The sequence below is a fragment of the Sprattus sprattus genome (genome assembly GCF_963457725.1).
Source record: "Sprattus sprattus genome assembly, chromosome: 18".
NCBI classification, from domain to species: Eukaryota; Metazoa; Chordata; class Actinopteri; order Clupeiformes; family Clupeidae; genus Sprattus; species Sprattus sprattus.
This window is the reverse complement of record NC_137916.1, coordinates 5,983,969-5,998,974: the sequence shown is the minus strand read 5'-3', so window position 1 is coordinate 5,998,974 and position 15,006 is coordinate 5,983,969. Positions and strand designations below refer to the sequence as shown.

The 15,006-nt window shown below is 41.9% G+C and overlaps 4 protein-coding genes across 5 annotated transcripts; 3 read left to right on the top strand and 1 right to left on the bottom strand.

The window, feature by feature from the left end:
* Positions 1-1,141: 1,141 nt before the first annotated feature.
* On the top strand, positions 1,142-4,032 carry mif4gdb (MIF4G domain containing b; the record flags this gene model as incomplete). Of its 2 annotated transcripts, XM_080855790.1 has the most annotated exons (5): positions 1,142-1,223; positions 1,358-1,467; positions 3,035-3,190; positions 3,441-3,533; positions 3,805-4,032. In XM_080855790.1, the coding sequence occupies 5 exons, from the start codon at positions 1,142-1,144 to the stop codon at positions 4,030-4,032; spliced, it is 669 nt and encodes a 222-aa protein (XP_080711916.1). The 2 variants fall into 2 exon arrangements, with proteins under 2 accessions (XP_080711916.1, XP_080711917.1); XM_080855791.1 differs by lacking the exon at positions 3,035-3,190.
* A 1,587-nt stretch (positions 4,033-5,619) lies between these two features.
* On the bottom strand, positions 5,620-7,664 carry mrps7 (mitochondrial ribosomal protein S7; the record flags this gene model as incomplete). The annotated part of the gene is made up of 5 exons (XM_080857154.1): positions 5,620-6,307; positions 6,429-6,596; positions 6,880-6,943; positions 7,026-7,217; positions 7,621-7,664. The coding sequence occupies 5 exons, from the start codon at positions 7,662-7,664 to the stop codon at positions 6,086-6,088; spliced, it is 690 nt and encodes a 229-aa protein (XP_080713280.1). The 3' UTR covers positions 5,620-6,085.
* Positions 7,665-7,834: 170 nt separating this feature from the next.
* Positions 7,835-12,950, top strand: LOC308379984 (ADP-ribosylation factor-binding protein GGA3-like; the record flags this gene model as incomplete). Its single annotated transcript, XM_080857261.1, has 13 exons — positions 7,835-7,970; positions 8,547-8,631; positions 8,733-8,808; positions 8,892-8,990; positions 9,071-9,194; positions 9,293-9,396; positions 9,778-9,858; positions 10,964-11,101; positions 11,210-11,291; positions 11,417-11,536; positions 11,851-12,123; positions 12,446-12,519; positions 12,774-12,950. Exons 1-13 carry the CDS (start codon positions 7,931-7,933, stop codon positions 12,948-12,950), a joined length of 1,473 nt encoding a protein of 490 aa, XP_080713387.1. The 5' UTR covers positions 7,835-7,930.
* Positions 12,951-13,242: 292 nt separating this feature from the next.
* On the top strand, positions 13,243-15,006 carry LOC308379850 (ADP-ribosylation factor-binding protein GGA3-like; the record flags this gene model as incomplete). Its single annotated transcript, XM_080857112.1, has 4 exons — positions 13,243-13,519; positions 13,933-14,102; positions 14,282-14,392; positions 14,896-15,006. 4 exons carry the CDS (start codon positions 13,243-13,245, stop codon positions 15,004-15,006), a joined length of 669 nt encoding a protein of 222 aa, XP_080713238.1.

Sequence of the window (15,006 nt, the reverse complement as noted above, 5' to 3'; positions counted from 1 at the left end):
ATGCCAACTAACGACAGCAAGACTCCATGGAACTGCATTCCTTTGGCAAGTAAACCGTGTGGTAATGAATTGTTTTCAGCACCCACAGCCGTTGGAGCACTATAACGGGACATAAGTGCTAACTAGTACGTACTATCCGGCCGCCCTCCCACCCGCCCGACTATCCGACCCGACAGTTTGAGTACTTTAATGGCACCTTTAGACGATGTTCAATCCAACCGGATGTTTATTATGGCATTGACATGAATGGAATGAATATAGGGTGTGTTTGTGTGTGTATATGTATGTGTGTGTGTGTGTGTGTGTGTGTGTGTGTGTGTGTGTGTGTGTGGTTCTGCAAAGAAACAGAATACAAACATACTTAGCAATAATACTATATGAATCTCTCAATATACAGCTAGTCACAACCTAACATTCACAAAAGCATTAATCAACAAGTTTGTCATATAACTAAATTCACACTACTACCTACATGAATCACTTACTATTACACTTATAATTACATTCTATCTGCTAAACAGCACAAGTTACACTAAACATGTCCCTAACTCGCTAACGAAGATTATATACATTTATAATGTAACCGCGACCGGCATTAATTATATACACCTGCGATCGTACAACGGATTTAAATATCAATGCCCGGTTATCTAAACACATACTGTAAGCAGAATAAACTAAACATAACAAAGGAACATTATTAGTACTTACAAACAGTGCAAACATCTTCCTGACTCCACTCTGATTGGGTGCATAAGTGGAGCAGTGTGCATGCACTACAGGAATGACCCAACAACAGCGAGAGGGCTGTTCATGTGTATAATCTATAGGGCAGATCATCAGTCCTTTGCAACACCAAACATATTACCCAGGGGAATCACATTCCCTGGCTTACTCAGTCCTGAATGGAGGCTTGGTATTACTCTAATACATCATGGGTTCCACCATCAGCTGGCTGTCTGCACCAGTCTAATTCCCAAGTGAAGCTTTCTGAAGAAGGCAGATTCTAGCTCTAGTCCCTCCACCCCAACAGTCAATAGGCCTACATGTACGTCTTCAATGGACTGTTTGTTTTCCTTCCAGACTCCTTATCTCAGACTGAGTAAATGCAAGGTCCCTGGTGAAGAGTCCTGTGGACGGAATGGAGGGCTCAGGGAAGGAGGAGTACAAGATCCAGTCTTTTGACATGGAAACTCAGAAGCTGCTTAAGACAGCCCTCAAAGGTGAATCAGATCAAGCATGTTTGTTTCTGAAAAATATATAAGAATGTTGTCAATGTTGTATCTCATTCACTGTCAACGGTAGGAATATTTTTCCTCAACTAGTATCATTGTAACATTCACTTCTTTCTGCCTAGATCCCAGTGCTGTAGATCTGGAGAAGGTATCCAGTGTTATTGTCGATCAGTCTCTAAAGGACCAGGTGTTCAGCAAGGAAGCGGGGAGGATCTGCTATACCATTGTACAGGTACAGTTATGTGCAAAATAATAGCAGTTTCACATCACTAATGTGTTTAAGTACTGATTTTGGCAGAAATTATGATACAACATGGGAACTAATTCATGACTAGGTGCAACAGAGCAATGGCCAAACAACAGACTTAACAGACACGACATGCATGCTGCTGATTCGGGGTAATTGACTAATTTAATGAAAGGTGTTCAAATGGGTGTGTTGAAATTAATAGCAGTTTTGGGTGCCTTTTTATAAAAAAGTTGATTGGAGAGGGGAAAACTTATAAAGAAGTGGAGAAAATAATTGGCTGCTCAGCTAAAAATGATCTCCTATGCTTTAAAATGGCAAAAAAAAACAGAAAAACGTGGGAGAAAAAGGAATACCACCATCCGCGTAGATTGTAAAATAACAAGAATGGCAAAGAAACAACCAATGATCAGCTCCAGAGAGATCAAAGAAGATCTTCATTTGCCTGTGAGTACTTCAACGATCAGAAGACGCCTATGTGAAGCCAAACTATTTGCAAGAAACCCTCGTAAAGTACCACTGCTGAAAAAAAGACATGTATTGAAAAGGTTACTGTTTGCCAAAGAACACATTGACTGGCCGAAAGAGAAGTGGCGCAATGTTCTATGGACAGATGAGAGCAAGATTGTTCTTATTGGGTCTAAAGGCCGCAGACAGTTTGTGAGACGACCCCCAAACACTGAATACAAGCCACAGTACACTGTGAAGACTGTAAAACATGGCGGTGCGAGCATAATGGTTTGGGGATGTTTCTCATACTTTGGAGTGGGGCCCATTTATCGCATAACAGGCACCATGGACCAGTTTCAGTACGTTCAAATACTGGAAGAGGTCATGTTGCCTTATGCTGAGGAAGAAATGCCCTTAAAATGGGTGTTTCAGCAGGACAACGACCCCAAACACACCAGCAAGCGGGCAACATCCTGGTTCCAGACCAACAAAATTGATGTGATGAAGTGGCCAGCCCAATCCCCGGACCTCAATCCGATTGAGAATTTGTGGAGTGACCTGAAGAATGCAGTTTTTGATGCAAAACCCAAGAATGCAGAAGATCTGTGGAGTGTAGTCCAGTCAGCTTGGGCTGCAATTTCTGTTAGCAGGTGTCAAATGTTAGTTGACTCTATGCCAAACAGATGTAAAGCAGTGATAAAAAATAATGGTTACTCAACTAAATATTAGTTCAGTGCTTAAAGTAGGGGCTAAATCTTCATTTAATTTTGAAGTTTATACTGTAAATATTCCAGTTCGTAAATGAAAATGCAGATACTGCTATTTTTTTGAACAGCCGAATAATCTTTTTCTTTATTTTCAGTTTAAAAAAAAAAAAAAGTTTTTCATGTGGAATTTAATGTGTGCTGCTCCTAGTGCCTTTGTATGTTTTGAAATAAATGCTATTAGGAACATGGAACTTTTTCTCTGTTGTTTTAAACACACTGCTATTATTTTGCACATAACTGTAGGTGTTCTTCCTTGCATCTCCTTAACGTGTGTATGAAGTTACTACTACAAAAAAAAAACAATGCACTGTATTTGTGTCCATGTGTTTCTGCAGGCAGAAGCTAAGCAGAACAATGGCAACGTGTTCCGTCGTAATCTCCTCACCCGCCTTCAGCAGGAGTTCAAAGGTCGGGAAGAGACCCGCAAGCGCTCTGTGCAGGAGTGGGTGTGCTATGTATCCTTCATCTGCAACGTTTTTGACTACCTCAAGGTACTGACTGATGTGCACACAGACCTCTTAACCTGTTAGGCTTAAACATCACTCAAGATTATGATGTGTATGAGCCTTTCTTTTAAATAAAAGCAGTACATGTTTATTTATATAACTCAAATATAAAAACACAAAAGAAAAATGATTGTACAAGACAACAATTAGACAGTGATGATGACAAACAAACATTTTCAGAGACATTGGGCACTCAGCCTTATGAAGATTGTATGCTTCCTGTCTTCACTCCCAGGTCAATAATATGCCCATGATGGCTTTAGTGCATCCAGTTTACGACTGCCTGTTCCGGCTCGCCCAGCCTGACTCTCTCGGGAACGAGGAGGAGGTAAACCTATGAATTCCTTTGTCCATGCAAACAGATCATTCTGATGGTATCAACAATAAAAACAAGTGCTTACTAAACATTTGAATACATTTAGAATAATAGTGGCAGTCAGCATATCTCATCTACACATTTTTTGAGATCATTGCAGCGCACATATCTCAGAACTTGCATACTGACATCCATTAATGTAATCATTGGTTAACTGAGCTGTCAACCAACAGTTCCACCAATGACAGTGTGCTTGACAGCCCTTTCTCTTTTGCCCTTATAGGTGGACTGCTTGGTGCTGGCACTGCACCGCATTGGGGAGCAGCTGGAGAGAATGAGCCTGCAGCGCATGGATGAGCTCTTCTGCCTGCTGCGAGACGGCTTCCTGCTGCAGGAAAGCCTCACCTCCCTGGGCCGCTTGCTGCTGCTGGAGGTCCTGGAGTTCCGGGCGGGCGGCTGGACCCTCAGCGAGACGGCACAGAAGTATTACTACAGCGAGGTGGTTGACTGAGACTCGTGTGTGGTGTGGGCATAGGCATGGTGTGGGAGGAGTGGTGGATGATGTGAAGGTGACAAAATGTGTTGTAGATTTATTGGAAGAAGGACTTGCGCAGATTGAAGTGTTGAGAGTCTGTAGTGCTGGATTTAACGATGTTTTCCAAGTTTGAATTAGCTTTTAAAAAGCTGGCAGTGTATGCTTACTTTAAGAGGTACTATGGGTTCTGGTAACTCAGATATGAAGGATATGGATAATACTGTATTTCATTTATTTATTTTTTTTGCTGATGCACTATACTATTTGCACCAATATCATTTCATCACCTATTTGAAGTCTGAGGTCTTAAAAAAAAAATCAGACATATAAAACAGTTATGACGCACAAAGCTAAGGGGAGATTTTGCATGACCATGGCCATTGCAGTGACAGAGCATCAGATCTGCAACTGACATTGCTTTTTGCTTACAATACAAAAACAGAAGTTGCCCTGTTTAAACCACAGTGGAATACATGCTAAACAAACTAAACACTGCTTTTGCTCTTTGCACTGTTAACTTAAGTTAACTAAATACATATATCATTTCCATGTTTTATTTCATAGGACGATTACCTCTTTGGTGCTAAACTGGTTTGATGCTTTAAAGGATGGTTTGCCAAATATTTAAATGCTCCCTTAATATCAGTGGGAAATATTCTCACAGGAGATGGAATTCATTCAAATCCATTGTTTAGCATCTCAGCCTACACTGCAACACATAGGAAAAACTGTTAGGACCCTTCACTGTTTTAACTACTTAAAACTTATATATGGGCAGACTTTGATTTGAGGTCAAACTCTAACCTATTGCAGCTTTAAAATAAATGTTTACATATGCAGTATATCTGAAGGCATAGGAAATAGTTCTACTATGAAGCTCATGTTAAACACTAACAGTCCGTTAACAGATCAGCAGGATCTGTCAAACTGGGATATAATCAGCAATAGTTTCAGAGTATTGTTGCTGTGCCTTTCAATCTTGAAATTAGAATAGTTTATAGTAGCTCTGGAGAGTGGCTTTCTTAGGGGTTTCATTAGTTTGGGTTCTGTAAACACATAGCAACACATATTGTGTTGAATTGTGAGGTAGAAGTTTTGCATTGTTATGCTTCAGTTTAATAAGAATATATTATTTGTTAAGAGAAATTAATAATTATTTTAAAAGAACGAGGAATTTGTTATGTTGTATCTTTCCAAAGATGTATTGCATGTGTTGACACACACAGTACTTTATATTTTTGTTAGCTGTATGAGCTGTTCTTCATACATTTATCAGAAGATTCCATTTGTTTTTAATAACACTGGACCAGCCATTTTCACATGTTCAATTGTGCTTTGCTGAACACAAATATTAAGAAAGTTTTCATATTGCATGATTTGTATATTTCTACACATTTCTACAAAAGTCTGTTCACTTTTCTTAAGCGGTTGACTGAATCCTTTGAACAATGCTGGCTTCAATAAATATTCAATATTAAGGTGAATTTGTGATTAACAGTTAGTGTTGTGCACTACAAACAATAATTACCTGCCCTTTCATTAAACACAGGCAACATCACTTCCTTTCATTAAAGAACATTTATTTTACAGAAAACACGTCCCCTCATATTGTACACAGATACCCTCCCTGTACTAAGGACACACAAAAAAAGTTTCCATTATGTGGAGCTTCTCTTCTGCAATCCACAAGCTCAGTGCACACAATTAGGGCATTCACACCAGGCCCCAATAAAACATTACATTATTGTAGTTTTCTCCTGTTTTCCACCATGTCAAAACACTTCACATCCTTTTCAAAAGTGGATTTGCTGCCTTTATTCCCTTTGCAGAGTGTCATGTTGAAAATTATAGTTGACACCTCTCTCTGCATCACGTCCTAAGCAACACTGGGTGAAATGTGTGTAAGTATATACAGACCCAGCACTGACCACTGGGAACACAAGGGCACATATGTTACCTTCCACCCTTGCTTAAAGGGGCAGGAAATGGCTTGTCTATTGTAACAGTCTGAAAGCTGACCCACAGCACGTTACCACCAGCGGTAGTGCGCATAGGCTCTGTTGGCCTCTGCCATCTTGTGTAGTTCATGCTTCCTCTTGATCACGTTGCCTTCGCTTGAGAAAGCAGCCAACAGCTCCTGGGAAAGTTTCTCGTACATGTGCGTGCGGCGGTGCTTGTGGTCCCGACACTCTGTGATCATCCACTTCATGGCCAGAAAACGACGCCGGTTCTCTGACAGAGGAATAGGAACCTACCAGGGCCCACAGTCATGGGTTTAGCATCCATAAAGACCTGACATTCAAACATATCAATTGTGTCCTTTTTCCACCATCATGAATTGATAAAGCATTCATGTGTACAAGTGATCTCACCTGATAGAATTTGCCCCCTTTCTGTATGCTGGCCAAACCAATGACTGGCTTGCAGTTCTCCAGAGCTTGATGGAAGATGGCATAAGGATTACATTCAATCTCCATCTTGGCCGCTGGTCCAGCTTTGTGGTATTTCTCTACCTGCTTCCTCTTTATAGACTCAAGAGTCTGAGAGGTGTCAAGCAAAAAGTCTTATATGAGACTAGATCCAACCACAGGTTTGGTTGTTTTAAGGACTGGTTGTTAAAACATTGTTTAAAAATAATAATTGTGAGCATCTGCACACATGTTAAAATCAGGCGAATGGCGAAATGCCTCAGTGATTTAAAAAGCCATCATATGCCAATTACAGGTAATGTTTCCAATTGAAAAAAAAATCCACAACAACTAAGACTTAAATCATTAACAAGCAAGATGTACATTGGGATTCAAACTATTTCACATTCCATACCTCAGTCATGATTTCCCTGGCGAGAATCTTTTTGCCTTCCTGCATCATCATGTTGACAAACTTACTGCATGAAGAGAGAAGGGACTATGAGGCTTCAACTTTGTTACTTGTTGTGTGTATTGATGAGAGTTGTATTGAAAACTCACTTCATTAATTGGTCATTGAAACCAGAGCTGCTGACCCCCGACACCGCCGCCTTAATTGGACGAACTGTCTTCAAATCGCGTTCGTTTATTTCTTCAGGCGTTAGCTCAGTCTCAAGTTTGTTATATGCGTCTCTACTCGTCTCCGGCTCCAGATAATATGGATTGTACCGAGTCCATCTCACTAATGTCAACCTTTAAAATAATGTATGCGTTATGAACATTTGATTCAGCAATCCTTATCTCTCAACAGATAGTGCGATGACTAGAAGTGCAGTAACGTATTAGCTGAGCACACACCTACATGTAAAGCTTTGCAGTTGAAAGATATTAACGGAGCTCATACTCAAAGTAACGTTTACATTGACAGCATAGACATTATGTCTATGGATGACAGTCACTGGTGGATAACGTGAAGATCCATGGTAAGGTTAGTAAATGTAACATTGCTATCTCTGCTAGCCAGTCAGCAAACTATTATGCAAAAGATCACAAGGATGTAAGGCACACAAAATATATTCATATATAAGGTGGAAATATCTAGGCACATAGGGCAACAAACATTACGTTGAAGGTAACTAATAATCGTAATACGAACCTAGGACTCCAAGGTTTGAGTAAGTTTGTCATGAACGCAGCCATGTTGGAAATGTGGAATGTCAGAGGAGGACCTCAGAACATTTGCCAAACCTACTGCCTGTTTCAAAATACAACCCAGAACCGCAACTTTGTTTACCCTCTTCATTATTATTAATGATATTGTTATATACAATGTAACGCTTTTATTTTGTACAATTTGAATCGTTTTTATAGGGATTTACATAATGTAACAACACCGAGAGTAAATACTATTCATTCTATTACCACCCATTCATACGAGCACAGTTTACGGGACGCAATGAGACGCTATGGCGTACCAGGAAGGAGAGTCGCTGGAATCCTGGCTCAGTGAGTTTATTTGCTCTCCAATACTGTGATTTGCATGAAGAAATATATCAGACCAATAGCTGTTCCTACATTATTGGTGAACGGTATGGTGATGAATGTGCGCAAGGTTGCCGCTGATGTCAAGCCACATTGTCTTATACAGCTGTCATCACAAGCTAAGAACTAGCACCAGCCCCATTCAAACCCAGTAGTCTCGCCTGAAAATGATGCTGCTGAGCTACAAGCTTGAGGTGACATGGGGTTTAGCAATCTGTTCTTTGGCCCCAATTAACAGAGCTTACTGGATACCACATAGTTGTAGTTGTACTGTAGTTGCACGGTCTTCCCATAAATGTAATTTGTGATTTACGTCTACATGTATTGTTCAATTGATTTATTATCTTGCAAACTGCTAGAAAGCCTGTGGAACGTTGCTGTACCTCGTCGCTACTTTGTCGCAAGCATACTCCCCCTTTGCCACTGTCAGAATACTGTGTTCAATGCTATGGAGAGAGAATTTATGCAAGCATGATATGATGAGCTTTACCCTCTATGAAGTCACTGGTTTTTGAATGGCGCCGTTTGTATTCTCTTCAGACAAAGCCACACACCCAACTAATAGGCAGGAAGACTGGGAGTACATCATTGGTTTCTGTGATCAAATCAACAAGGAACTGGAAGGGTATAAACATTCATATTCATCCATGTCAACTTTACTCAACTCAATTTACTCAACTCTGCACATTGTATTTTTAACCCCACAATGTTCCTCCTGTTTTCTAGACCGCAAATAGCTGTGAAACTCCTAATTCATAAAATCCATTCGCCTCAGGAATGGGAAGCACTCCAAGCTTTAACGGTTTGTGGATTCATTTTCAACAATGACAGCCACCAGTTTGTGCTGCCTGCTCTCTGACTGGCTTCTGCATTATGCAATTACAGGTATTAGAGGCATGTACGAAGAATTGTGGGAAGAGGTTTCATAACGAAGTAGCAAAATATAGATTCTTAAATGAACTAATCAAAGCTGTTTCACCCAAGGTAAGTTGACTTTTTTTAGGTATCTGTATATTTATCAACATTGAAGATGAGGAATTTACCAGGATTGTGACTGTCTATAGTACTTAGGAGATTCTGTACCAGAGAAGGTGAAGACCAAAATAATAGAAATCCTGTACAGCTGGACCGTGGCTTTTCCCAGTGAAACCAAAATCGGTGACGCCTATCAGACCCTGAGAAGACAAGGTAAGAGACTCTGTGTGCCACTGCTAAAACACGCCCTCTATGGCAGGTACCTCTCATGTAGTATGCTGTTTGATGTGAACCCCCTGCCTTCTCTTTAGGACTCGTCGCCTCCGACCCAGAGCTCCCTGCTGACAGGATGTTGCTACCCTCTCCCCCGACACGTCCCAAAAACCCTGTGTTTGACAATGAGGACATGGGCAAGGTGTGGACTGACATCTTCTTTGTGGCAGTGTGTGTGGCACCCATAAGGCTGAGAAAGGAATAGAGTGGACTAACTCAAGTTTGAGGAGTAGAGTAGAGTAAAGGAGGGTAGACTAGAGTAGAGAAGAGTAGACTAACTCAAGTTTGAGAAGTAGAGTAGAGTAGAGTAGACTAACTCAAGTTTGAGGAGAAGAGTAGAGTAGACTAACTCAAGTATGAGGAGTAGAGTAGAGTAGACTAACTCAAGTATGAGAAGTAGAGTAGAGTACAGTAGTCTCACTCAAGTATGAGGAGAATAGTAGAGTAGAGTAGACTAACTCAAGGCTGAGGAGTAGAGTAGAGTAGAGTAGAGTGGACTAACTCAGGTATGATTTGTTTGCAGCTGCTGGCGGAGCTGCTCAAGAGTAAGAATCCAGAGGACCTTCAGGAGGCTAACAGACTCATCAAGAGCATGGTGAAGGAGGTGAGATACACCAGAGCCACTGACCCTGAGTCAGACCATAGACTGACGGGAACATGACACTATAGCTGTGGACCTCTGTACTTGACTTAAAGGCAAGGCAAGGCAAGGCAAATTTATTTATATAGCACACTTCGTACATTATGCAATTCAATGTGCTTTACAGAAGCAAACAGTAATAGAATTTAAATTGAAACACAAAAAAATACGGAAAAAATCGGGGTTGAGACGAAACAAAAAAATTAAAGATTAAAACAAACACAGTTACTAACAATAAATCAAAATAAACCGAGTTGATTCGTAATTAACTGAATTAATGACTGATTAAGAATAAAAACATTCACAGAAGTGCGGGCCATCACACGAGGCAGCCATACCAGGCGCCATCACCACGACAACCTTTACAGAAACAAACAGTAATAGAATTTAAATTGAAACACAGTCAAAGAAACTTCAATAAAAAAAAACAATAATTATGACATAAAAAGTAAAAATAATTCACGTAGGCCCATGGTGATGATGTGGCCTTCTCCGCTGCTCCATCGAAGTCTTCCAATGTCTCAGAGACCAGAGACATATCTTGCATCATTATCTTGGCACTCTGCACCTCAGGGATGCCCATCACAAGGTTCTTCAACCTTGTTTCTTCAACCACATTTCTCTTCCTGTCGGCCATCTCCTTCTTGTGGCACTTGACCTCCTTCCTCAACTTTTTCTTGTTTGGGGTCTTGCTTGATTTCTCAATCCTCTGCTTTTTTCTCTTTCTCTCTGCTTCCACCTTTGACCTCAATGTCTTTCCCTCCGACTCCTCATTGGGCATTGGTAGGCAGCAGCTAAAAAGATCACACAGTTTCATATTTCACAACTATCTTTTGAAATCTCAAAGGGAAACATGTTGCAATGCTACAGGAAAACACCTTTCCGACTGTCTTCTGAGCACAGTCATATTTTGTAAACATGCCCCTGAAAAGCTTAAGATATAATGAACATAACACGATACACTTACTGTACTCCCTCCTCATACTTAAGTGTGTAGGAGGTGCTTTGCTGTATATGTGCCATCATCCACTCCCAGGGGATCGGTGTCATATTCCGAGTGTATTTGCAGGATGATGTCAGGGCGCAGAAAGTGACCAAGCGCATCAAGACCCTGGAAGAAGTTAGCAACAACGTCAAGCTGCTGAGTGAGATGCTAGGTCACTACGACAGAGACAGGTCCTCTGAGGCAGATCGAGAACTCATCAGGGTGAGAGGCAACCTCACTCGCTCCGTGTCGTAACCCATACAATTTTACACCAATAAACAAAGACAACCACATTCACAATATTTATCATCATATTAACAATTTTTTCAGGAGCTGTATGAGCGCTGTGACAAACTGAGGCGCACTGCTTACAAACTTGCCACGGAGTCAGAGGACAACGACGCCAATCTGGGTGCATGTCATAGGCCACTCTTCACCTAGCTTCCTTAATGCCCTTCAACCAATTTCCTAAATTCATTACTTCCTTAGTTCATGCTCTAACCTTTTTTTCACAAAAGTTGACCTTTTTCACTACAGGTGATATATTGCAGGCCAGTGACGAACTGTCCAAGGTGATTAGTCTGTACAGGAAGGTTGTGGACGGGCAGACAGACAGTGAGGCAGACATTGAGGACCAGAGACCAGCTGGCCCAGAGAGTGAGCATTACTTCCTCTAAACAACAGCCCCTGAGTTCCCCCTATATTCACTGGCAATGGGCCAGTAGGTGGGATCATTGTAATCAGTGTTTACTTTCATTGATCACGTCATTATGATGGTATTTGAAATTTGACAAATGTAACACTATAATTTAAGCTCTAGTTATTTTTAGTTATATATAATGACATCAAATCACTGAAGGTGGACAACCATCAGTCCTGTGTCTTGCCTATGAAATGCCTTTACCCTCATTAATGCACTCCATTTTGGTGCCTATTGTTTTAACAGTCTTTCCCCACCTCTGACTGCTCAGGTAATGCTGGGACTGAAGTCACAGATACACTGATTGACCTGGCAGGCCTTGATGCCACAAATCCTCCGTCTCCACATTCAGTCCCGCCCCCACCGGTGACTAATCTCTCCCCGGCCAAACAGATGGCCACCTCTATTCCGGTTCTCCCACCGCCGCCTCGCAGATTGGCCGGGCCTTCGGGTGGCCATGTCAGTCAGACTGCGAGCCCCAGTCGGCAGATCGCCAAGCAGTCCGCCTCTCTCTCCCTGCTTGATGAAGAGCTGCTATCTTTAGGTGCAGTACTTCTGTTGCTACATGTTGAGCTAATCCTCTTTAATTTAGTGATTGTGACTCCAGACCTCTTATTAACTTTTAGCACAATCTTAGATTTTTAAACATGGGACTGCTTTTTTTTAAATAGAGCAATGCTATTTTACATGAATATTACTAATTTACTAGAGCCCTGTAGAGAACATATTTTAACAATAAGTCCTTTGTCTCATAACAATATGAAAAGGCCTGTTATAATACCCACATAACATGGTTACAGCTTTCTGGCAGTAGACAATAGAGAAGAAGGGATTGCATGACCAGTGTGCGTAATGTTTCTATTCAGGGCTGAATGACCCAGCCCCGGGTCAAACACAGAAGGCAGATGACTTCTCCAAGCACCAGTGGACATCCTTGCAGGTGAGACCTGCACCTGCTAGAGCACCTACTGTCTCTTTAAGGAAGGGGTAGATATGGAAGAGATTAAACAGTGGCCATGGTTAAGGGCGACTGTCCAAGCCCATCTTGTGAATTCATTGACTGCGAGGGGAACGGTTATTAACAAGGGTTTTTTATAATGCTAAGAACGTCGAACTTGATGATGAACAACAAATATAGATTTCAGTTGTGATTCTTGTCAAATAGGTCAGAACAGTATGGCTGTCTTCCTTCAGGTCACTGATACTGGTTTGGATCCATTTGGCCCCCAGGCTTCAGGGTCTGTCTTCTCCACGGCACAGACCTCTGTATCTGCGTTCCCCCCCACCACTCAGACCTTCACAAACAGTGCCCCCTCTGGCAATACTCTGCAAGAGTTTTCCATGTTGCACTTTGGGGAGCCTAAGAGGTAGGTTTAAACACTCTAGCATATATTAGTTACTGTCATCATTGGTTTTATTGTATGTATGTATTACTGAAAATGTTTTAATTAAAATTGCAGATAGGGATTACAATGTAAACAATATTGCAATAACAGTGCTGAATGACAACAACATTTAACATTCTGTTATTCGTCTTTGTCATGTAGCAGTTTCTCAGTAAACAGATGAAAACAGATTCCCCCCCTCTGAGTTTGGAATGTGTGTCTGTGTGTTTTCCCCTTAACAGTAGGAATGTGTGCCTGTGTGTTTTCCCCTTTACAGTATGCCTGTGCAGCCCAACACTGGCAACCCCTTTGTGGCAGCATCCGCACTCCCTGGGTCATTGGTCCACCCGGCTCCAAACCCTCTCTTCCAGATGGGGGCGCTCCAGGGCTCGCCAGTGCTGGGCGTCGCCCGCTGCCAGGCTATCGGCTCGGCTCCAGGAAGCCCCCTCTTCCGCTCGCTGTCTCCCACCCCTTCCTCCCTGCAGGGCAGCCCCGCTAAAGGACCAGAGATCTCCATGGCAAACCTCCACGTCCCGCTGGATGCGATCAAACCCAGTGAGTTTGCAAACACCACACGCCAGAAAGGCAAATGCTGGTGTTTGAAGGAAGTGGTTTGTATGGTTGATTTATTTCACCCTCTAAAACTGTTGAAGGGTTTTTGTACAATAAACCTCATGTCAATTTAGGTAACATCAAAATGCTTTGTAAAATACTCTCAACCAGCACTTCTTGTTAAGTAGTGTTGCCAAGTTTCCTCAACTTGTCATTTCATCTCATCATCTTACAATCATGCAAACCAATTTGAATCAGGTTATTTAGTATCTCCATTTGTATTTTGCCGCTTTGTCTAATCAAACATCCCCCTGAAACTGATTGGTTGACTGTAAAAGGGGCCTCTTTGAATGTCTCCTTTGGTTGATGATTGTAATGGTCGTCTGGTAATAGGGTGGGTTTGTGCTGTTCTCTAGGTAAGGTTCTGCCCGTGACAGCATATGATAAGGATGGGGTACGCTTGCTGCTCCACTTTGCCACTGAGTGTCCTGCAGGCAGAACAGATGTGCTGGTGGTAGTGCTGTCATGGCTGAACACCGCTCCTCTTCCCATCCGCAATGTCAGTCTGCAGGCAGCAGTCCCCAAGGTAGGAGACTATCTCTGTCTATGCGTGCAAGTGTGTGTCTCTCCCTCATACACACACACATACACTCTCACACACACACAGACACATATACACTTACACACATCAGAGTATACCCATTAAAGACTTACTGAAGTGTCTTTAATCATTGTGGTTTTGTCCATACCTGTTTCTTTGTCCAGTCCATGAAGGTGAAGCTGCAGCCTCCATCGGGGATAGACCTGGCACCATTTAACCCCATCCTGCCTCCACCCTCCATCACCCAAATCATGCTGTTGGCCAATCCCCTCAGGGTACGCATCTCAGTCAGCAAGGCAGCAAATCAATATGGCGCATCACATTACACCATAGACAGCATACACCATAGATAGCATACACCATCGATAGCATACTCCATAGATAGCATACACCATAGATAGCATACATACTCCATATATAGCATACACCAAAGATAGCATACTCCATAGATAGCATACACCATAGAAAGCACACTCCATAGATAGCATACACCATAGATAGCATACACCATAGATAGCATACTCCATAGATAGCATACACCATAGATAGCATACACCATAGACAGCGCGCTTCTGTCTTTTGTCATTTTCCTGAATGCACTCTGCAGTTATCTGTGCTTTTTTTTGATTCTGCTTGTCAGTTGTTAGTGAAATTAGTGCAATCTTTGAGCATGAAAGAAATCAAACATGACAGCCATTATACAGTGGACCAGTATCATGCAGATATATGATCTAGTAGGACAGTTTATGACATGCACCACATGTTGTGTGTTACTCAGGAGAAGGTGCGACTGCGCTTCAAGCTGATGTTTCTGCTCGGTGAGAGGCAGTACTCGGAGGTTGGGGAGGTGGACCAGTTTCCTCCGCCAAGCCAGTGGGACAAACTATGA